General features: G+C 45.8%; 1 protein-coding gene across 1 annotated transcript in view; it reads right to left on the reverse strand.

Annotated features, from left to right (window-relative positions):
* Window positions 1–24,447, reverse strand: part of SCARA5 (scavenger receptor class A member 5) — a 1,183,581-nt gene that overhangs the window by 1,003,045 nt on the left and 156,089 nt on the right. The window contains exon 3 of the mRNA XM_069233727.1: window positions 444–569. Coding sequence (XP_069089828.1) covers window positions 444–569 — 126 coding nt within the window. The remainder of the gene's footprint in view (window positions 1–443; window positions 570–24,447) is intronic.

The following is a 24,447-nucleotide window of genomic DNA, read 5'->3' on the forward strand; positions in this document are numbered from 1 at the left end:
AATATTGAAATATCAACATAATATGTAACAAATTACAAAAAATACAAGGAGAGGTCAACAAATGGTTTGCATCCTAAACATTGGTGTCTGATCCAAACAAATGGAAAACTATGCACTGATGTAATCATATGGTAATTTTAAAAAAATGGGCAGAAAATGACACTACTCTGAACTAAACATAAGCTGTTTTTTATAAATGACCCCCCCCCACACTGCTATTCACTTACTCCTCACGTGCAGATGTAACCGGTCCCTAACCTCAGTTAACATGTTAACTATATTCACATTAATTCACAGTTAACTAAATACCATTCCAGATTATATGATCTGGAGACCATCCCCAAAAATGTCCCCTTGCACCATTCACCATTACCTATAGTCATACAAGTATAAACACCCCAATAAAAAGTCACCACCTTAGAAAAATGTGTCCTTTTTCTTACCTGCAAGTATAAAGACTCCAACAAGGATCAGAAAGACTAGCAAATAGAGCCCGACTACAGCATATTTCAAAGCGGCTAGAGAGCCGAGCTGACCACAGTGACTTGCTTTTCTTCGATTAGCTGGACCTAGAAGTAATAATAACATTAATTGTATAATCGGAATCTTGTGGTTCCAAAAAATTACATGTATCTTCTCTCTACAAGTGCGATACTACTATGTTGTCAGACATTGTATATGTAGTGTCTACTAATGGTTCTCTGGACATCTATTTTGTTAAGAAAACAACAAAAATGTATTGAAATAAAAAACAATTTTGAATAGTATAATCAATAGTATTAATTCTCTGATCCTCATTCAAGGATAAAATGTACTCTATAGAAATGGACCGTGAGCTAGTTATGATCGTTGCTAGCATTGTATCGCAGACACTGTATTTTTCACAAAGTGTAATCACATCCTATTTCTCTGCTTTGGAAAGACACACATAGAGGCATGGAATGAACTAGTGTGACACCACTAATATTCTTGTTGTAAATGTTTGCATATTCTGTAAAACTGATGCTCTTATGAATGTTATGTCTAGGTACAAATATATTTACACAAACATTTGATTCTGGTGTATGTATATGTATTTTGATCTTGCCAATTAGGAAGTGTGGCAAAAATGTCTAATGCTCTTGGATTGAATCCTCATTGAGTAAGTTATAAAAACTAATTGGTTATCATACCTAATAGTACTGTACCAACTTGTTGTTAGAATGTTCTCTTTTTCATTTCAAACGTAGACTTAGTTATACTGAAAGGCTTTGGCTGGGGTTCTGAGGTAGATCATTGAATTTTGCAGCAATTTCAACATTGTGTTCCCATCTTTGAAAAGACAAGCAAGCCCCTAATCAAATAACAAGTGATGCCCTCTAAAACAAACAGAACACTGGTTCACTATAACAGTGAGCCACTGAGACACAGGTGCACTAACAACTCTTAGGCTTGCTTACCTCTAACAAACATTTTTTTCACAAGTCCTGCCCTAGAAATTATAGATCCTGGCCAGTCCTGACAACTTCAAGTCGACCACAACTTCAAGGAGCTAGGGACAGTGCTTTGCCACAGAAAAGGATAAGGCCTATTGCCTACATATGCTTCACTCTATTAAGGGCAAAAAGGAACAATCAGTGCACAAGCTTGAAGTCCTTGTCCAGGGTTGTCAGGAAGGTGGCATCACCCATAACCAAAAGATAAGTAGCATTTAATGATTTGGAAGAAGTCACAACTGAAATTATTGAGATAGAAAGGAAACGGTTGTTTTAGTAGGATAGTAGTTGATCCACTTTCTAGACCTATACAGCTGCTAAGTCTAGGACAATTAGGCATACATTCATAAAGCTTACTTTTGCTGGTGCAGAATAGGTTACCTGTGCCATACTTCATGAATGTAACATTATATTCAAGATGGGAATGCTCCATTACTAAATGATTAGCTACATTTGTACCATGGAATCTTAACTGTTGGATGGATGGTCTGGCAACGTTGAAGTTGCTGTTCTAGCACCTATTCCTCATCAGCTCCATACTGAACACGCATGCACACTTACACCCCTGTACAGCCAAATATGCACATGGAAGAACATAGAAAGGCTTCCCTGCTGATGAGATGCCTGAGAGAGCATCTTATACTTTGATGCAATATTTTGGATGATCCTAGCCATCTGTCTGCATTAGGTGGATTGCCTTCTGAATTGATGTATTGGGTTTGATCTTGGCTTGGATTGTGATGAATCACATTGCAAGATGCATGGCAAGAGACAAGGGGAAGTACAGGAGACCGTGAATAGTTTCAGGCAACCACTCTTTAGCGCCACTATAACACTCTAACTTCTAGTACCCAATGCAGAAGTTTCAAGCACGAACGTCCTGCCTTATACTTCTATGTGTGGGTGGAGTTCATTTTTCTGAAATTTGCAGTTAGCAAATGCAAAACTATGATAACTGCCAGCCATTTCCACCGATTTAACAACTGGGTGCCCCATATTTAAAAAGAACCTGAGCTGTCTGTGATCCCGCCATGCACATTTTTTTCGTGAAAAATGTTACTTTAAATATTACATTGATATTATCAATGATGTTATCAAAGATGTCATGAGTTCTGTAAATTGTGGGGTAATCAGCAGTGCATGACAAGGGCGCGATTTATAGTTACCTTAGGGCCTGAGTTATAGACACTTGAGATAACTCTAACAGATGAACTTCTATGGTTTTGTGAGTTCAAAATGTAAGCCTAACTACAACATCCCTGTAACCTTTGTTTTTTAATTAATTGAATTTCACTGTCTTTCTATTTCCTAACTATGATGTCCCTGTAACCTTTGTTTTTCTCAGTATATTTCAATGTTTTTTTTAACATAAAGTAACTTTAATTACTATACTTTAATTCAACCACAGCTGCACGTAGACTTAAGCAGTGAGCATCGACGATCGGCCGCAGGGCCCGATCTGCAGACAGTCTCTGCGGCCAACTCCCTATAATCACCCAACCCCGCGTCCCACACGTCAGACGTGGGGTTGGTTCTCAGCAGCAGTTGACAAGAAAGAACCCACTAATCACAATCACTACATCAGATATTGCGCTCGAAAAAGCAAGGATGCAAACACCTCCATCAAAGATTAGAGATAACTTTTCAAGGTAGAAATACAGAGAAAGTGCACTTGCTTTGCCTTGACCATGCACGCAAAGTTAGGCTGATTAGTACTTTACTGAAGTGGGGCTTCAAAGTGAACATCTGCTTTGTTTCACAGGTCATTTTACAGAAATTAACCCTCAGCAGCCGTTGAGGTTTAATTTCTGTAAAATCACCATTGTACCAAAATTAATCCTGAGATGTGTATTCATCCATAAAGACTCTACTGTTGTGTGCAAAATGTCTATCCAAATGGAGGACTTTCCACCAGTTTATTAGTGAGTCCTACCTCCTTGGATAAAGGTGTAGTGTATCTCCTGCACTACAGCTGCATGAAGGACGGCACTGAAATGGATATGGGGACTGCAGGGGAAGCCTAAATGTCCCTGCAGTACCTGCCGGCTCCCGACTTCTGCGTGAGCTGGCATTGTTCCCACAAGCAGAGAGCTGCTTTAAATAGTTGTTCCCTGCTTGTGAAAGCAGTGTTTTCATCTGTTTCCTGGCACACATATTTGTCAGGTCCTACCAAGCAGAAGCAAACCGCTACATCCCAAGGGTGGGCACCTCAGGAGGTAGCAGGAGCCGGCCCTGGGGATGGTGGCAGTGCCCAGGGACATTCATGGCTCCATTAGGGGGCCTGCATCCCCCCATATATTTTGTTTATTGCCCCAGGGAGGTGGCAGTCCCTGCGGCATGCTCCTGCATTAGTTTAAATGCATTTGCCCTGAGGAGTTGGTGGCCTCCGGGGAACATGGGGGCCATGTGGGCCCCCTACACACATTCTTTGACTTTGTCCCAGGGAGGTGGCAGTCCCCGAGGCCTGGGAGAGGTGCACGCCCCCCCACACTATATAACACTTTGCCCTGAGGAGGGGGCAGTCCCCAGACATGCAGTGGGGGCTGTACACGCCCCCCCACATCTATTTAACAACTTTTGCCCCAGGCAGGAGGTGGTCCCCGGAGCTGCTGGGGGCTGGGTGGGCCCTCCTGCATAATTTTAACAACTTTTGCTCTGGGGAGGTGTTGATTCGTGGGGCACAGGGGATGCCACTCAGGCATAGATAATGCACATGGCCCGGGGAGCTGGCAGTCCCCAGAGCTTTGATAAGCCCTAGGAGTGGGGTCCTGTGTGTCCCCTCCTATTTTTCCACAATGCCCCCTGGGACCTGGCCCACCCAGGGGCAATATTAAAAGAAAGCGTGGAAGGCTGCACTTGCTTTTTCAAAAAGAAAATTGTGACAAAATGTGTGAATAGTTGTGATTTTTACCACACTTTTTTTAAAAGAAATGCTTTTTAGCCCTGGGGGAGGGTTTCTGGGGGGGGGGCTGCATCAAGGCTAGGGGGTATGGTAAAGGTACCCACCACTTTTACATTTATTTTTTTAAGTTTATTTTTGAGACACGGCTCAAGCCAAGTCTCAAAATGGCTCCCAATATTTCCTAGTTGAAGGTTTGACAGCCAATCAGATTTCTGCATGAGATCGTTAGTATTCACAAAGTAATTGCACATCTAGATATATAAATTTTGATTATCTTTAATTTCTCCCAAACTACTGAATGGATTTATACCAAATACAAAAAGCACTCTTTCTGGACCAAGCGCTACCTTCCTGCAAAACTTGGCGCAATTCCATCTAGCGGTTTGGGCTGTAGTCATGTCTAAAAATCCCAATGGGAATTAAAATATGAAATGCACTCTTACTGACCCCCCCATTTTATTCGCCCCGCTTGAAGGACCACACAGAAACTTTCCATGCACAAAAAGATTCTAGGGAGCACCTACTTTGGAAAATTTCATGAAGATTTGTCAAATGGTGCCAAAGATATAGGCAAGTCAAAAAACGCTTTTTCTATGGAAACCAGGTCCTATATTTAACTACATATATATATGTATATACGTACTGGCAGTTGCAAGTAGGTAGTTATAGTGAGGACTTAATTTCTATAGAAAAAGCGTTTTTTGTTTTGCTAATATCTGTGGTGCTGTTAGATGAATCTTTGCAAATTATTCAAAAAAAAAAATGACACTCACCAGCATATGTCTGGAAGTTTTGGGGTGATCCGTTTAGCGGGGCGAGAAAAAGGGGGGGTCAGAAATTCCTTTAAAATACCAAAACAGAGTGGTACGCATCAATGTTTTGCAACCAAATTCATTATGCATTAAACCTTTACCACCTTCCCAAAAAAGGTGGCAAGCTATTCGCAAAGGGAAAGAGGTCACCCCCTCCCCTTTGTGAATGTTAAAACAAACTTTTTTTTAAGATTAGGCAGCGGTCTTAGGAAAACGGGTTACATTTTATAAGAAATTGCTTAAGAGGCAATCACAGACATGCTGGTCTGCTGACCCCCGCAGGTCACCATCACTGTGATGGCTTTGATTGCTAGTGGGCTGCCATTTGAGACCTACCTCATTAATATGCATGAGGTAAGTCAAATGGTCACCCACTAAGAATCATTAATTTTCAAACAGACATACTAGTAGATAGGTCAGTTTGCAAATTAACACACTGGTTGCAAAAATATTGGTCACGAATTGCAACCACTATCTTAGAACCAGTGCTGCCTCCATCGGGCCCTATTTGTCTTACAACTTAAAAAATTCTAATCTCTAGTTCCAAGTAACGTATGTTAATGATCTTGGAGTTTTTGTTGCTCATTAAACCGTTTTCTATTTTTTCTTAATAGATTAGGGAATATTGTGTTCATTACTTTAATTACTTTAAAAATTTTGATATTGCTTGAACTGAACATGCAGTTCTCTGGGGATTTCCAGTTTTGTGTGCTATGTCAACCAGGGAAGAACTGTGTTTTAGCCAAACCATGCTGGATATATTAGGTGGGAAGGGGTCACCCGTCCCAAATTAATAACTCAGTTTCTGAAATCATGACTAACTATTAGGCAAAGGAGTGTACTCCAAGTTTAGCCAGAAATGTGGTTAATCACCTTTAGTGAGGGCACTGAGCAGGAAACTCACATCTGCTTTTCCCATACTGCACCAGCCACCTTCTACAAGTGTACTGCATTATTTACTGCCACTGTAGGTTCTGCCTGTGGATACTTATGGTAGAACAACTGAATGTTGGGAGCTGCACTGAAGGCCGAGGGCCAATACTGGCAGATATAGACCTTCTGAAAAACTAAAGTGTTATTCTGTTTCTGCCTGTTAACTTGAAACTTTTTACCCTCAGTCCATGGAATGTTCTGATATGGTCATAGACCTTCTTTTTCAAACTCTACTGGTTAATAAAGGGCTTCACTGCTGCTGCAGGCTCTAACCTTTTAGTGGGTACTGTTACTTGGGTAGTGGATATTAAAGGACCTGTATAGCCATGGTAGAGGTTTACAATTCTATAACAGCACCGTAGGCCATAAGACTTCTTCATTAGTTTTAGGAGGAGCCACAAGTGAGGGCCTAAAATGAGGAAGAGGGCATTTCACGGTTGATATGGTCCAATGAACAAGGATATAATGTTGTTAGGATAATCTACTCATTGAGAGTAGGATGTTATAAATTAAAGTGGCGGGGGGAATAAAGTATATACCTCAGTGGGTGTTTTTTATTATGATTTTTATATATGTTTTATATATGTTTTTGTTAGAAATGTGGTCTATGGTTGACAGTCAGGTTACCCCCTGTTCAAGCAAGGACCCTCACTCTAGTCAGAGTAAAAGAGAATCACCCTCAGCTAACCCCTGCTTACCCCCTTGGTAGCTTGGCAGAGCAGTAGGCTTAACTTCAGAGTGCTAGGTGTAAAGTATTTGTACCAACACACAAAGTAACTTAATGAAAACACTACAAAATGACACAACACAGGTTTAGAAAAATAGAAAATATTTATCCAAACAAAACAAGACCAAAACGACAAAAATCCACAATACACAGGTCAAGTTATCAATTAAAAAGCAAAAAGAGTCTTTATGTAGTTTAAAACACACACTAACACAGTTAGTGTGAAAATGTACCTTGGGTATGTAAAAAATAACCCCGCACGGGCGAGTGTGCGTAAAAAAGGGCTTGCGATGCGTCTATTTCACTCACGAGCGAGACCGTGCGTAGTTTCTCCTTTCGTTGGGTCAGGGCGCATCGTTTCTTCTCTCCTCAGGAGAGCAATGCGTCGATCCGGTCAGCACTCTCAGGTCGGGCAGGCCTTGTGTTGTTTTTACACGCGCAGCGGTACTTGCGTCGGAAATCCAGCAGCACAATGATCCGAAAACCACGCAGCACGGGTTGCGATCTCCTGGCCTTCGTCAGCGATGCTGTGTGTCGTGTCTCCTGCTCCGTAGATTGATTTTTCCGCCGCGTTTCCGGTGAGTGTCGATTTTCAGCCACGGAGCCTGCGGCGCATCGTTTCTTCAGCCGCAGATCGGAGTGCGGCGATCTTTTCTCCGCCCGGCGATCTGTGCGTGGATTTCCTCCTTTTAGGCTGCCAGCTTCTCCTTTCAGGGTCCCAGGAACTGGATGGGCACCACAGGGCAGAGTAGGAGTCTTTTCAGAGACTCCAGGTGCTGGCAGAGAGAAGTCTTTGCTGCCCCTGAGACTTCAAGCAACAGGAGGCAAGCTCTAAGTCAAGCCCTTGGAGAGTTCTTCTCAAGGTGGAAGGCACATAGAGTCCAGTCTTTGCCCTCTTACTCTGGCAGAAGCAGCAACTGAAGGATAGCTCCACAAAGCACAGTCACAGGCAGGGCACCTCTCCTTCCTCAGCTCTTGGGCTCTTCTCCTGTCAGAGGTTCCTCTTGTTTCCAGAAGTGTTTCTAAAGTCTGTGGTTTTGGGTGCCCTTCTTATACCCAATTTCTCCTTTGAAGTAGGCCTACTTCAAAGCAAAGCCTCTCTTGAATGTGAAATCCTGCCTTGCCCAGGCCAGGCGCCAGACACTCACCAGGGGGTTGGAGACTGCATTGGGTGAGGACAGGCACAGTCCTTTCAGGTGTAAGTGACCACTTCTCCTCTCCCTCCTAGCACAGATAGCTCATCAGGAAATGCAGACTACACCCCAGCTCCCTTTGTGTCACTGTCTAGTGTGAGGTGCAACCAACCCAACTGTCAAACTGACCCAGACAGGGAATCCACAAACAGGCAGAGTCACAGAAATGGTATAAGCAAGAAAATGATCACTTTCTAAAAGTGGCATTTTCAAACACACAATCTCAAAATCAACTTTACTAAAAGATGTATTTTTAAATTATGAGCTCAGAGACCCCAAACTCTACATGTCCATCCGCTCCCAAAGGGAATCCACACTTTAATCAGATTTAAAGGTAGCCCCCATGTTAACCTATGAGAGGGACAGGCCTTGCAACAGTGAAAAACTAATGTAGTAATATTTCACTGTCAGGACATATAAAACACATTGCTATATGTCCTACCTTAACTATACACTGCACCCTGACCTTGGGGCTACCTAGGGCCTACCTTAGGGGTGTCTGACATGTAGGAAAGGGAAGGTTTAGGCCTGGCAAGTGGGTACATTTGCCAAGTCTAATTTACAGTTAAAACTGCACACACAGACTCTGCAGTGGCAGGTCTGAGACATGGTTACATAGCTACTTATGTGGGTGGCACAACCAGTGCTGCAGGCCCACTAGTAGCATTTGATTTGCAGGCCCTGGGGGCCTCTAGTGCACTGTACTAGGGACTTACTAATAAATCAAATATGCCAATCATGGATAAACCAATCAACAATACAATTTACACAGAGAACATATGCACTTTAGCACTGGTTAGCAGTGGTAAAGTGCTCAGAGTTCAAAAGCCAACAGCAACAGGTCAGAAAAAAATAGGAGGCAGAAGGCAAAAAGATTGGGGATGACCCTGCATAAGCAAAAAAGTCCAACACAACCCCCTACCAGCCTAAAGCCAGGGGAGAACAATCAATACTTTGAGGTACTTCCCTGATTGGGGCGATAGAACAAGGACCCAAGCCAACAGCAGCAGGGGCATGTTCCAGTTCTACGCCTTCCTGACTCCAGTTGGATCCCTCTGTCCATACTCTCAGGGCCCACTAAGATAACTCATGGGGAACCCTTCTCCACATCTGCAGACACCATCTGTGCAGCACCTAACTTTACTTTGCTCACAGATGTATCCCAATGGGCAGATAGTACCGCCAGGCCCAACACAGTGGTGTTGCCCACTCCACCCCCAGGGTGTGACTCTCATCCCCCCCAGGGGCAACTCTGTCCACCAGGACAGCAAGCCACAGGGACCCCTGACAAGTGTCAGGGATGAGAGCCTGACATCACGCCTCTCCAACCACTGTGACTGTGGAGAGTGGGGGGCGGTCGTTCGGGTGCCTGGCACCCTTTGACCACTCTCTCTTCCACCAGGTCAGGGCTGAAAACCTGACCCTGGTCCACCCCTCTGGGGCTCTGTACCCTCCATCTAGGAGCGGCACCCCGAGAGTCCAAAATTGTCAGGATGCTTGTAGAAGCAGTCCTGCACAATTCCTCCATGAGTGCAGGGATGTTAACCTGCAACTGGTCTTCCCCTCTGGGGCTCTGTACCCTCCCTGCAGGAGCGGCAACCCCAGAGTCCAAAATTGTCAGGGTGCTTGTAGAAGCAGTCCTGCACAATTATTTCACCAGTGCAGGGATGTTAACCTGCCACTGGTCCTCCAACCTGGGGTCTGTACCTTCAGGTTGGGCCAGGGGTGAGGCTTCCCTCCCCCTGCCCTCCCTTCTGGGGTCCTGCACCCCCCCAACTAGGAGTGGCCCACCAGAAGACAACATGGTAGGGGCACTGTTAGCAGTAGCCCCTTCCTCCAGGTCAGGGGGGATACCCTGAACCTGGCCTTCCAATCTAGGGTCTGCACCCTTAGATTGCACTGGGGTCAGAGGTGAGTCTCTATCTCTCCCCTACCCCTACTCTCAGGGTTCTGCACCCCCCCTCAGGGAGAGTACCCCTTGAAATCACATCAGGGGGGTGACTGGGCAAACCACCCCCCCTTCAGGTCAGAGTTTACCCCCTGCACCTGATCCTTCAGTCCAGGGTCTGTACCCAAAGACTGGACCACTGCCTGGCAACTCAGGACTTCCTGGGGGGGCATACCTACCCCCTACCAGGTCAGAGTTTACCCTCTGAACCTGGTCATCCAACCCAGACTCACCACCATGCGGTTGAACCTGCCGCACCAGGGCTTCCTTGGGAGCACACCTAACCCCCATCAGGACAGAGTTTATCCCTGGAACCTGATCATGCAACCCAGAGTCACCACCCTGCGGTTGAATCGTTGCCTGGCACACCAGGACTTCCAGGGGGGTACACTTACCCCCCTCAAGGGGCACACCGTCCCCAAGGGACACACAAGAGTCTGGCTGGCGCAGGTCTCCTGACCTCTGCCCATCTGACAGAGTCTGGATTCCCCCCAACCCAGAAATGGTGTCACCAAGGTCATTCCTGGGGGGCGCTGCTCTCAGAGCTGACCCCTGACCCTCCAGGTTCTCTACTGGGGTCTGCAACCCCCTCTCAACCTTCTGTCTGGACTTCCACACCCCCTCACTAGGAGTGGCACTGCCAGACACCAGAAGTGGTGGGACACTGGCTACAGCCCCTCCCCCAAGATCTCCTGACACTGGGGGGTCTCCCTTAACAGATGGCCCTAGGGTACAGGCTAGGCTCCCCTTCTGGTGTTCCCTCATGGAACCCTCCAGGACCTGTGACCGGATCGCAGGCACCTAGGGCCTCAACCCATCCCCATTCCCTCTCCTCAGAGACTGGACATGGTGATCCTCACCCATCCCACTACACTGGGACCTACCTGGGACACTACAATCCTTCCCTACCAAACCTGGTTGAGAAATACAGAGACCACTCTTCTCAGTAGCACCCCCAAATGCCTCTTCAGACTCTCTGGTACTCACCCAGGAGTCTGCATCCAGTGTAAGCTCCCTGGGGTCAGAGAACTCACACTCCATCTGGTGTTGGCGTAGCTCTGGGAAATAAGGACTAGACATATGCTCTCTAGCAATTACATCACTCAGCCCCTCATATGAATTAACCAAAGTACCCTTCACCCAACCATCCAGTGACTCTGCTTTGAAAAAGCACCCCACATCACCCTCCTGAGACTGGTGAGACAGTACCTGACTGTCCCTCAAACTCAACCCACACTCTTCTGGGATGTCTTCACACTCCATACCCAGGGCTTCTACCTAGGGAAACCCGTCTCCCTGTCACTCTCACCTAGAGTCAGTAGAATGTCCCTCCCACCAGTAGAAATATAACTCCCCATCCCAGTTCCCCAATCCACCTCAGGGACCTTGCGCATCACTGGAACTACCTCATACCCCTGAACCTCCTGGTGTGTGTTAACTCCCTCCTTCAAGTAGGGCACCACATCTCTGGGCATGTGCACTTCTTCAGCAGCACTGGATATAAAATTGTTGCTGCGACCATTCCAGCTGGACTCAGTCCTCATGACTTCCAGCTCTTTCAGTTTTAGCTCATAAGCCAAAATCATCTTCTTTTACCTCTGAGGCCATCCTCATTTTCTCCAAGTCCCTCTGGTGCTCCCTCTCTGCCTGTCTGTCCTGCAATTCTTCAAGGGTCAGACCCTTAGATGAGATGCTGCTACCTATCCTGGACACCCTCCCCTCAGGTGTAACAGATACCTCCACTACACCACTGGGTAGACTCTGCACTTCCTCATCCTCATCCTCTCTGCCCCCAAGCCTCCTTGACTGTCACCCAGGCCCTCAGTGCCTTTTGAAGCTCTCCCTTCCTGGCAGAGCTCTTAACGGGACAGGCAAGATCTTTACAGAACTGTTTCAATTGAGAAACTAAGTACCTCTTCAGTCAGTTTCCCTAATTCAAACAAAGCTCCAGCTGTTGCATCTTCAGATTGAGACATGATGGCAACAAGTGCAAAGTTCCAAAATCAACAAAGAGTTCACCAAAAACATGGAAGAAGAACAAAAGGGAGTCCCAAAAAAAAAAAAAGCAAAATCACCAGACAAGTAGTATGTGGTCACGTAGTGGCCTGAACTCAAGCAGTAGTGTACACTTAATTACTGTATGTCAAGTACAAATACAAGTCCAAATCACAACTGCTGATCACATATGTTAGAAATGGGGTCTTTGGTTGACAGTTAGGTTACCCCCTGTTCAAGCAAGGACCCTCACTCTAGTCAGGATAAAAGAGAATCACCCTCAGCTAACCCCTGCTTATCCCCTTGGTAGCTTGGCAGAGCAGTAGGCTTAACTTTAGAGTGCTAGGTGTAAAGTATTTGTACCAACACACACAGTAACTTAATGAAAACACTACAAAATGACACAACACAGGTTTAGAAAAATAGGAAATATTTATCTAAACAAAACAAGACCAAAACGACAAAAATCCACAATACACAAGTCAAGTTATCAATTAAAAAGAAAAAAGAGTCTTTATGTAGTTTAAAACACACACTAACACAGTTATGAAAATGTACCTTGGGTACGTCAAAAATAACCCCGCACGGGCGAGTGTGCGTCAAAAAGGGCTTGCGATGCATCGATTTCACTCACGAGCGAGACCGTGCGTCGTTTCTCCTTTCGTTGGGTCAGGGCGCATCGTTTCTTCTCTCCACAGGAGAGCAATGCGTTGATCCGGTCAGCACTCTCAGGTCCGGGCAGGCCTTGTGTTGTTTTTACACGCCCAGCGGTACTTGCGTCGGAAATCCAGCAGCACAATGATCCAAAAACCATGCAGCGCGGGTTGCGATCTCCCGGCCTCCGTCAGCGATGCTGTGCGTCGTTTCTCCTGCTCCGTAGATTGATTTTTCCGCTGCGTTTCCTGTGAATGTCGATTTTCAGCCACAGAAACTTGGGGCGCATCGTTTCTTCAGCCGCAGATCGGAGTGCGTTGATCTTTTCTCCGCACTGCGCTCTGTGTGTGGATTTCCTCCTTTTAGGCTGCCAGCTTCTCCTTTCAGGGTCCCAGGAACTGGATGGGCACCCCAGGGCAGAGTAGGAGTCTTTCCAGAGACTCCAGGTTCTGGCAGAGAGAAGTCTTTGCTGCCCCTGAGACTTCGAGCAACAGGAGGCAAGCTCTAAATCAAGCCCTTGGAGAGTTCTTCTCAAGGTGGAAGACACATAGAGTCCAGTCTTTGCCCTCTTACTCTGGCAGAAGCAGCAACTGAAGGATAGCTCCACAAAGCACAGTCACAGGCAGGGCACCTCTCCTTCCTCAGCTCTTCTCCAGGAAGAGGTTCCTCTTGTTTCCAGAAGTGTTTCTAAAGTCTGTGGTTTTGGGTGCCCTTCTTATACCCAATTTCTCCTTTGAAGTAGGCCTACTTCAAAGCAAAGCCTCTCTTGAATGTGAAATCCTGCCTTGCCCAGGCCAGGCGCCAGACACTCACCAGGGGGTTGGAGACTGCATTGTGTGAGGACAGGCACAGTCCTTTCAGGTGTATGTGACCACTCCTCCTCTCCCTCCTAGCACAGATGGCTCATCAGGAAATGCAGACTACACCCCAGCTCCCTTTGTGTCACTGTCTAGTGTGAGGTGCAACCAACCCAACTGTCAAACTGACCCAGACAGGGAATCCACAAACAGGCAGAGTCACAGAAATGGTATAAGCAAGAAAATGGCCACTTTCTAAAAGTGGCATTTTCAAACACACAATCTCAAAATCAACTTTACTAAAAGATGTATTTTAAAATTGTGAGCTCAGAGACCCCAAACTCTACATGTCCATCCGCTCCCAAAGGGAATCCACACTTTAATCAGATTTAAAGGTAGCCCCCATGTTAACCTATGAGAGGGACAGGCCTTGCAACAGTGAAAAACAAACTTAGTAATATTTCACTGTCAGGACATATAAAACACATTGCTATATGTCCTGCCTTAACTATACACTGCACCCTGCCCTTGGGGCTACCTAGCGCCTACCTTAGGGGTGTCAGACATGTAGGAAAGGGAAGGTTTAGGCCTGGCAAGTGGGTACACTTGCCAAGTCTAATTTACAGTTAAAACTGCACACACAGACTCTGCAGTGGCAGGTCTGAGACATGGTTACATAGCTACTTATGTGGGTGGCACAACCAGTGCTGCAGGCCCACTAGTAGCATTTGATTTGCAGGCCCTGGGGGCCTCTAGTGCACTGTACTAGGGACTTACTAATAAATCAAATATGCCAATCATGGATACACCAATCAACAATACAATTTACACAGAGAGCATATGCACTTTAGCACTGGTTAGCAGTGGTAAAGTGCTCAGAGTTCAAAAGCCAACAGCAACAGGTCAGATGAAAATAGGAGGCAGGAGGCAAAGATATTGGGGATGACCCTGCATAAGCAAAAAAGTCCAACACAACCCCCTACCAGCCTAAAGCCAGGGGAGAACAATCAATACCTTGATGTACTTCCCTGATTGGAGCGATAGAACAAGGACCCAAGCCCACAACAGCAGGGGCATGTTCCAGTTCTACGCCTTCCTGACTCCAGTTGGATCCCTCTGTCCATACTCTCAGGGCCCACTAAGATAACTCATGGGGAACCCTTCTCCACATCTACGGACACCATCTGTGCAGCACCTAACTTTACTTTGCTCACAGATGTATCCCAATGGGCAGATAGTACCACCAGGCCCAACACAGTGGTGTTTCCCACTCCACCCCCCGGGTGTGACTCTCATCCCCCCCCCAGGGGCAACTCTGTCCACCAGGACAGCAAGCCACAGTGATCCCTGACAAGTGTCAGGGATGAGAGCCCGACCTCAGGCCTCTCCAACCACTGTGACTGTGGAGAGTGGGGGGCGGTAGCTCCAGGTGCCTGGCACCCTTTGACCACTCTCTCTTCCACCAGGTCAGGGATGAAAACCTGACCCTGGTCCTCCCCTCTGGGGCTCTGTACCCTCCCTCTAGGAGCGGCACCCCAAGAGTCCAAAATTGTCAGGATGCTTGTAGAAACAGTCCTGCACAATTCCTCCATGAGTGCAGGGATGTTAACCTGCAACTGGTCTTCCCCTCTGGGGCTCTGTACCCTCCCAGCAGGAGCGGCAACCCTAGAGTCCAAAATTGTCAGGGTGCTTGTAGAAGCAGTCCTGCACAATTCTTTCACCAGTGCAGGGATGTGAACCTGCCAATGGTCCTCCAACCTGGGGTCTGTACCTTCAGGTTGGGCCAGGGGTGAGGCTTCCCTCCCCCTGCCCTCCCTTCTGGGGTCCTGCACCCCCCAACCAGGAGTGGCCCCCCAGAAAACAACATGGTAGGGGCACTGTTAGCAGTAGCCCCTTCCTCCAGGTCAGGGGGGATACCCTGAACCTGGCCTTCCAATCTAGGATATGCACCATTAGATTGCACTGGGGTCAGGGGTGAGTCTCTATCTCTCCCCTACCCCTACTCTCAGGGTTCTGCACCCCCCCTCAGGGAGAGTACCCCTTGAAATCTCATCAGGGGGCTGATTGGGCAAACCACCCCCCTTCATATCAGAGTTTACCCCCTGCACCTGATCCTCCAGTCCAGGGTCTGTACCCACAGACTGGACCACTGGCTGGCAACTCAGGACTTCCTGGGGGGCATACCTACCCCCCACCAGGTCAGAGTTTACCCTCTGAACCTGGTCATCCAACCCAGAGTCACCACCCTGCGGTTGAACTACTGCCTGGCGCACCAGGGCTTCCTTGGGAGCACACCTAACCCCCATCAGATCAGAGTTTACCCCTGGAACCTGATCATGCAACCCAGAGTCACCACCCTGCTGTTGAACCATTGCCTGGCACACCAGGACTTCCAGGGGGGCACACTTACCCCCCTCAAGGGACACACCGTCCCCAAGGCACACAGAAGAGTCTGGCTGGCGCAGGTCTCCTGACCTCTGCCCATCTGATAGAGTCTGGATTCCCCCCAACCCAGAAATGGTCTCACCAAGGTCATTCTTGGGGGGCCCTGCTCTCAGAGCTGAACCCTGACCCTCCAGGTTCTTCACTGAGGTCTGCAACCCCCTCTCAACCCTCTGTCTGGACTTCCACACCCCCTCCCTAGGAGTGGCATTGCCAGATACCAGAAGTGGTGGGATGCTGGCTACAGCCCCTCCCCCAATTTCTCCTGACACTGTGGGGTCTCCCTCAACAGATGGCTCTAGGGTACAGGCTAGGCTCCCCTCCTGGTGTTCCCTCATGGAACCCTCCAGGACCTGTGACCGGATCGCAGGCACCTAGGGCCTCAACCCATCCCCATTCCCTCTCCTCGGAGACTGGACATGGGGATCCTCACCCATCCCACTACACCGGGACCTACCTGGGACACTACAATCCTTCCCTACCTCACCTGGTTGAGAAATACCTAGACCACTCTTCTCAGGAGCACCCCCAAATGCCTCTTCAGACTCTCTGGTACTCACCCAGGAGTCTGCATCCAGTGTAAGCTCCCTGGGGTCAGAGAACTCACACTCCACCTGGTGTTGGCGTAGCTCTGGGAAATAAGGACTAGACATATGCTCTCTAGCAATTACATCACTCAGCCCCTCATATGAATTAACCAAAGTACCCTTCACCCAACCATCCAGTGATTCTGCTTTGAAAAAGCACCCACATCACCCTCCTGAGACTGGTGAGACAGTACCTGACTGTCCCTCAAACTCAACCCACACTCTTCTGGGATGTCTTCTCACTCCATACCCAGGACTTCTACCTGGAGGAACCCGTCTCCCTGTCACTCTCACCTAGAGTCAGTAGAGTGTCCCTCCCACCAGTAGGAATATAACTCCCCATCCCAGTTCCCCAATCCACCTCAGGGACCTTGTGCATCACTGGAACTACCTCATACCCCTGAACCTCCTGGTGTGTGTTAACTCCCTCCTTCAAGTAGGGCACCACATCTCTGGGCATGTGCTCTTCTTCAGCAGCACTGGATATAAAATTGTTGCTGCCACCATTCCAGCTGGACTCAGTCCTCATGACTTCCAGCTCTTTCAGTTTTAGCTCATAAGCCAAAATCATCTTTTTTTACCTCTGAGGCCATCCTCATTTTCTCCAAGTCCCTCTGGTGCTCCCTCTCTGCCTGTCTGTCCTGCAATTCTTCAGGAGTCAGACCCTTAGATGAGACGCTGCTACCTATCCTGGACACCCTCCCCTCAGGTGTAACAGATACCTCCACCCCACCACTGGGTAGACTCTGCACTTCCTCATCCTCATCCTCTCTGGTCCCCCAGCCTCCTTGACTGTCACCTAGGCCCTCAGTGCCTTTTGAAGCTCTCCCATCCTGGCAGAGCTCTTAACAGGACAGGCAAGATCTTTACAGAACTGTTTCAATTGAGAAACTAAGTACCTCTTCAGTCAGTTTCCCTAATTCAAACAAAGCTCCAGCTGTTGCATCTTCAGATTGAGACATGATGGCAACAAGTGAAAAGTTCCAAAATCAACAAAGAGTTCACCAAAAACATGGAAGTAGAACAAAAGGGAGTCCTAAAAAAAAAAAGCAAAATCACCAGACAAGTAGTATGTGGTCACGTAGTGGCCTGAACTCAAGCAGTAGTGTACACTTAATTACTGTATGTCAAGTACAAATACAAGTCCAAATCACAACTGCTGATCACCAATGTTAGAAATGGGGTCTTTGGTTGACAGTCAGGTTACTCCCTGTTCAAGCAAGGACCCTCACTCTAGTCAGGATAAAAGAGAATCACCCTCAGCTAACCCCTGCTTATGCCATTGGTAGCTTGGCAGAGCAGTAGGCTTAACTTTATAGTGCTAGGTGTAAAGTATTTGTACCAACACACACAGTAACTTAATGGAAACACTACAAAATGACACAACACAGGTTTAGAAAAATATGAAATATTTATCTAAACAAAACAAGACCAAAACGACAAAAATCCACAATACACAAGTCAAGTTATCAATTAAAAAGTAAAAAGAGTCTTTATGTAGTTTAAAACACACACTAACACAGTTAGTGTGAAAATGTACCTTGGGTACGTCAAAAATAACCCCGCACGGGCGAGTGTGCGTCACAAAGGGCTTGCGATGCATCGATTTCACTCACAAGCGAGACCGTGCGTTGTTTCTCCTTTCGTTGGGTCAGGGCGCATCGTTTCTTCTCTCCGCAGGAGAGCAATGCGTTGATCCGGTCAGAACTCCCAGGTCCGGGAAGGCCTTGTGTTGTTTTTACACGCCCAGCGGTACTTGCGTCGGAAAGCCAGCAGCAGAATGGTCCAAACACCACGCAGCGGGGGTTGCGATCTCCCGGCCTCCGTCAGCGATGCTGTGCATCGTTTCTCCTGCTCCGTAGATTGATTTTTCCACTGCGTTTCCTGTGAATGTCGATTTTCAGCCACGGAGCCTGCGGCGCATCGTTTCTTCAGCCGCAGATCGGAGTGCGTCGATCTTTTCTCCGCACTGCGCTCTGTGCGTGGATTTCCTCCTTTTAGGCTGCCAGCTTCTTTCAGGGTCCCAGGAACTGGATGGGCACCACAGGGCAGAGTAGGCGTCTTTCCAGAGACTCCAGGTTCTGGCAGAGAGAAGTCTTTGCTGCCCCTGAGACTTCAAGCAACAGGAGGCAAGCTCTAAATCAAGCCCTTGGAGAGTTCTTCTCAAGGTGGAAGGCACATAGAGTCCAGTCTTTGCCCTCTTACTCTGGCAGAAGCAGCAACTGAAGGATAGCTCCACAAAGCACAGTCACAGGCAGGGCACCTCTCCTTCTTCAGCTCTTCAGCTCTTCTCCAGGAAGAGGTTCCTCTTGTTTCCAGAAGTGTTTCTAAAGTCTGTGGTTTTGGGTGCTCTTCTTATACCCAATTTCTCCTTTTAAGTAGGCCTACTTCAAAGCAAAGCCTCTCTTGAATGTGAAATCCTGCCTTGCCCAGGCCAGGCGCCAGACACTCACCAGGGGGTTGGAGACTGCATTGTGTGAGTACAGGCACAGTCCTTTCAGGTGTATGTGACCACTCCTCCTCTCCCTCCTAGCACAGATGGCTCATCAGGAAATGCAGACTACATCCCAGTTCCCTTTGTGCAACCAACCCAACTGTCAAACTGACCCAGTCAGGGAATCCACAAACAGGCAGAGTCACAGAAATAGTATAAGCAAGAAAATGACCACTTTCTAAAAGTGGCATTTTCAAACACACAATCTCAAAATCAACTTTACTAAAAGATGTATTTTTAAATTGTGAGCTCAGAGACCCCAAACTCCACATGTCCATCCGCTCCCAAAGGGAATCCACACTTTAATCAGATTTAAAGGTAGCCCTCGTGTTAACCTATGAGAGGGACAGGCCTTGCAACAGTGAAAAACAAATTTAGCAATATTTCACTGTCAGGACATATAAAACACATTGCTATATGTCCTACCTTAACCATACACTGCACCCTGCCCTTGGGGCTTCCTAGGGCCTACCTTAGGGGTGCCTGACATGTAGGAAAGGGAAGGTTTAGGCCTGGCAAGTGGGTACACTTGCCAAGTGGAATTTACAGTTAAAACTGCACACACCGACACTGCAGTAGCAGGTCTGAGACATGATTACAGAGCTACTTATGTGGGTGGCACAACCAGAGCTGCAGGCCCAGTAGTAGCATTTGATTTGCAGGCCCTGGACACCTCTAGTGCACTGTACTAGGGACTTACTAATAAATCAAATACACCAATCATGGATAAACCAATCAACAATACAATTTACACAGAGAGCATATGCACTTTAGCACTGGTTAGCAGTGGTAAAGTGCTCAGAGTTCAAAAGTCAACAGCAACAGATCAGAAAAAAAATAGGAGGCAGGAGGCAAAAAGATTGGGGATGACCCTGCATAAGCAAAAAAATCCAACAGTTTTTATATATGATTTGTACATGTTTTTTATCACGATTTTTATATATTTACACAGTTGTTCTGAGTCCCCCGTAGGTTAGCCAGTTCCAAGTTTCGAGATATGAACTGATGCAGGAAGACAAGCACAACATGAAAAACACTTACAAAGAAGGGCACGCCACAAACCCGGAAGTTAATGTTATGATGAAAGTGACCAGTCATTAGAGGAGACGTTTAGAAGATTTTAAAAGATGAGATTGCATTTTGTTGCAATTATTTCATGCCACGTCGGAAAAGTCCAACATACATGCTGCTGCAACATAGCTGGTATTTATTTAACCCACATTGATAGCATTGAAAAAACATTAAAAGGCAATATATTTTCGCTTTGGAAACATAATCTTACCACAGAAGTACAATAGCATCAATTCAAAGGCCCCGTGGAGCTGTCTAAACTATTCCTAAGAATGTTGGAGTAAATGGTGTCAAATTTCAATGTTAACGAACAATGAATGCTCTGCAGAAATTATATTTCGAGTTTCATTGCTCGGCTCTTGCGCAAATGTCACGTGCTGTTCTCTGAAAATGGTGGGAACCGCTGAGCGTGCAAGGGAACGAATTTTAATGTAATTTGAAATGCATGATGTATTGGAAAATAAAATCCATGCTGGAATTTTAATATCGATGTATTCTCTGTTTTGACTTGAAATGGTATAGTTTAGAGCTGCAGATGCTGTTAACTCCTTGGGGTGTGGGAATTATGCACCGTGTGTAGCGGGAACACACATGTTAAACACAGCTCTCTTTGGTAACTTTATGTTCTAATGGTTGAGGAGTGATTTTTTGTGTAGGGTGCTATAAAGCTATGTGTATAAAAAGGACTCATCAATAATGGGGAAAAAAATCCCATCTCTGCAAAACACATTATTAAAATGTTATTCCAGGCAGGTACACGTGCCAATTCCACGTAAGGAAAAGCCTTTGTTACATTTGCGACAAAGGGCCAGACGTATCATCTAACTCTTTTGCGATTCGGTAATAGCGATTTTTAGGAAATCGCTATTTATGAGTCGCAAAATGGTATGTATCATATTTGCGATTCGGTATTAGCGATTTCTTAAAAATCGCAAATGCTATTACCGAATCGCAAATTGTGATACCGACCCCATTTGCACATATGGGCCTGTAGGCCATATTTGCGATTTTTTTGCATTTCCCAAATTGCAAATTCCTAACTGGAATTCGCAATTTAGGAAATGCAAAACCCCAGGGTGCTGGCGGCCTAACGCCCCCTCCGCTGCACCCCCCAAAAAAATATTTCAGGACATGTAAGGAGCACACATGCCAAAGAGGCATGTGTGCGTTACATGTCAATTGTAAAAATGCATTTTTAATGCATTTTTTTAATTTGCACATGGTTACCACCAAGTTTTACTTGGTGGTAATTGCGATTCCTTAATGCCCAATTCGCATTAAGGAAAAGCTTGATACATGTGCTTAAGAAATCGCAAGTAAGGATTCCTTATTTGTGATTTCTTATTTAAAGAATCGCAATTTGCGATTCTCTAAACGGGCTCGCAATTTTAAGGAATCGCTATTTTAGCGATTCTTTAAAATTGCATAGCGAATGCCTTTCATACATGCTGAAAGGCACTTTTGCATTCGCAAACGGTGCGGCACTTTTGCATTCGCAAACGGGCATTCACACCGTTTGCGAATGCAAAAAGGCTTGATACATCTGGCCCTAAGGCCCATATTTAAACCTTTTTTTTGCCGCATTTGCGTCACTTGTTGATGCAAAAGCGGTGAAAACGTACAAAATACAATTACATTTTGTAAGTTTGTGCCGCTTTTGCGTCAAAAAATTACGCAAATGCGGCGCAAAAAAAGTATAAATATGGGCCTAAATATATTTGTTTACCCAGATGACTTGCCATCGTATCCATGTACTCATGCCCCAATACATTGTTTGTATGATATACTCTAATTAGTTTCTCAAACATTAAAACATCATTGTCAATGTAACATCTTTATTTATTTGAGCATTGTTACCATCTTCTCCATATGTTAACATCAGTTAATGCCTACTGTTGAGGGACTCAACCATTGTTGCTTGCCCGCCCCACAACTATAGATATGAGGCAAAGGACTCAGCTACATGTCCTGGCGGGCTTTTTGTAGTTGCTTTACACTCACTGAACTTAAACTAGAGGCAAACAATAATATTTTGTGTGAGCATTTTAAAAATTGTGATTAAGGATGCCTAAGCCAATTCAACATTCCAATAAAAGTGCACATAATATTTATATCGCATGGTCCAAGATGCCTGTGCATCAGGGCTCTACACTTGCAACCAAAGAATTGACATTAGTAACAATGGAGCACATGGTGACCCAAGAACTTCAAAACCTTGTTTGATCAAATGATGATGTAGTGGATACACTAAATATGAATATTTCTGTAAACATCATTGAAATGAAACTGAGCAGGCAGCACCATAGTAAAGACCGGGGCGTAAAGACTTTATTTAGGGGTGCTTGGACAAATAGAGTTCATGGGGTTTCATCTGTGATGTTTCTTAGGGTCCCTTATAAGAAGAGTCAGGCGCTTGCTAACAGAGGCAGAATGGAACAAATAAGGGGTACCGAAGAAGGAGGGTGAAGGTGTAAGGACCTCTGAAGAAAGTGTGCAGAGGAGATGGAAGGGATAAAGAGATGCAGACTGGGTAGAGCAACGAGTGCAGAGAAAGCAGAAAGGGGTGCACAGAAAGGAAGGTACAAGGAATTACGAGTACCAGACAAAATGACAATTTGACGATTATGTGCTCTTCTCCCCTAACAAATAATAGCAACTAGGCCTTTTTGCAGTTTTACATACTTTTAGAGCCACTGTTGGCAACAATGTAAGGCGGGTGACCTAAATGGCCTTAAAGCAGAACTAGTCTCCTTAAACAGCAAGCAGACAAAGCAATAACTGCACTCAGAGTAAGTAACATTTTGCATTCCATTAGGAACATGTTTAACCCTTGAGTTTCTGCCACTAAAAAGGGTCAAGAGTTTTGTGCACAATCACCCTCTACAATTAGACTCTCATTAGCAAAGTTCATCACTGTACAGAAAACATTATCCAAACATTCGCAGCAGACTGATTAGTCATATAAATATGAAAAATGCAAAGATGGATATTACCAATTTTCAAATCGACTAAAACTCAGCTTCCTGCTTCATCATACCCTTCCAACTTTCTAGTGAAAGACTAAAAGAATGATAATATTTTACCAATGAGCCACAACTGATATCCACGTAGTTCAAAAGGTAATACACCTTTGTGCACTCTGGCAACCAAAGGGTTTAACAGCTGTTCGTGGACAAACAACTGCTGTTTCCTTTGAGCTTCAGCTGTGGCAATGCCACCATGTTTTTTCTATGCAGCATGAAGACTGGGCCAAAGGGTCAGCTGCTGCCATTGGGTTCATTATATTTGCCACAAGTTCTCTAGAGGTCAAGATAGCATCAACGTAAGGGGAAGGTGCTACTCAGGGTTCTATTCAATTCTCTGTGCTGCATCTCATTTGTGTGAGCAAATCCCTTTCTGCTGGTAATCAGGCCACAGTCTCAATTGCGCTTTTCCTCCATTAATCAGACAATCTTTGTAAAATGATTATATTCCTGAATCCTAGAATGTATATGATGATAGCCTGTGACTGATAGACTGTGCCTAAAGCCAATTTTGTATTAAAAAATGATGGCTCGCTACAATAAAACTCTGGCATGATTAGAATAGTGAGATATATAATAATACCCGTAAACTCATTGCAGGAAGCATGTCTTTTGCCTGTTTTCTCCAATAGCAAATTCTCCTTGTGGATTTAACCAGTTGTACGAAATTCCACAGGCGGAGACTGGGTCACAGATTAGAATCAATAGCCCTGGTGTCAAATAGAGTTGATCAGTCAAGTACTAACAGTAATTCATTGTTGCTTTGTGTAGTCACAGAATACATTTTTATAATTGTTTCCCTCTATTCTCTTCCCCAGCGGATCTGTGAGATTTCAATAACTTACGGAAATGAGCAGCATTCTCCTGAGCATCTATCAGATACAGGTCTCATTAACAGTCACGCTCAACAGGGCCCTCCTGTAGGATGGTGAGATAGTGGGGATGCCTCCCGAAGGCTTTATGAAGATGGAAGAGGTTGTTTGCCTTCAACCTGTCTTGAACACAGCCAGATCGGAGCTATTCTTGAGACCAAAGTGCAGCTGGTACCAGAGCTGTAGGCCCAGTCCTGAACCGGCCCGCCTCCATGCCTCTTACGGCTATCGTGTACATTTGACTAAATGCACGTTGAGTTGCAAACAGTTGGACTGACTTATATCCAGAAACCCAAGGTGCTAGAATTTGTCATTATGCAGGAATTATGTCCCTCATGTGGCAGATTGATATAGAAAAATCAATAAATTGTTAAAAGAAGAGTAATTATTAAAGTGATCAGATATTGTACATCAGAACACGTTTGTGTAAGTTACCTTGTACGACTCCTAGGGATGTTTTCAAAGCGTGGCTACCATATTCCAACTTATTCATTTTGTCTGTATCCTTCTCCTGTCTGTGTG

The sequence above is a fragment of the Pleurodeles waltl genome, chromosome 5, assembly GCF_031143425.1.
Source record: "Pleurodeles waltl isolate 20211129_DDA chromosome 5, aPleWal1.hap1.20221129, whole genome shotgun sequence".
NCBI lineage: Eukaryota > Metazoa > Chordata > Amphibia > Caudata > Salamandridae > Pleurodeles > Pleurodeles waltl.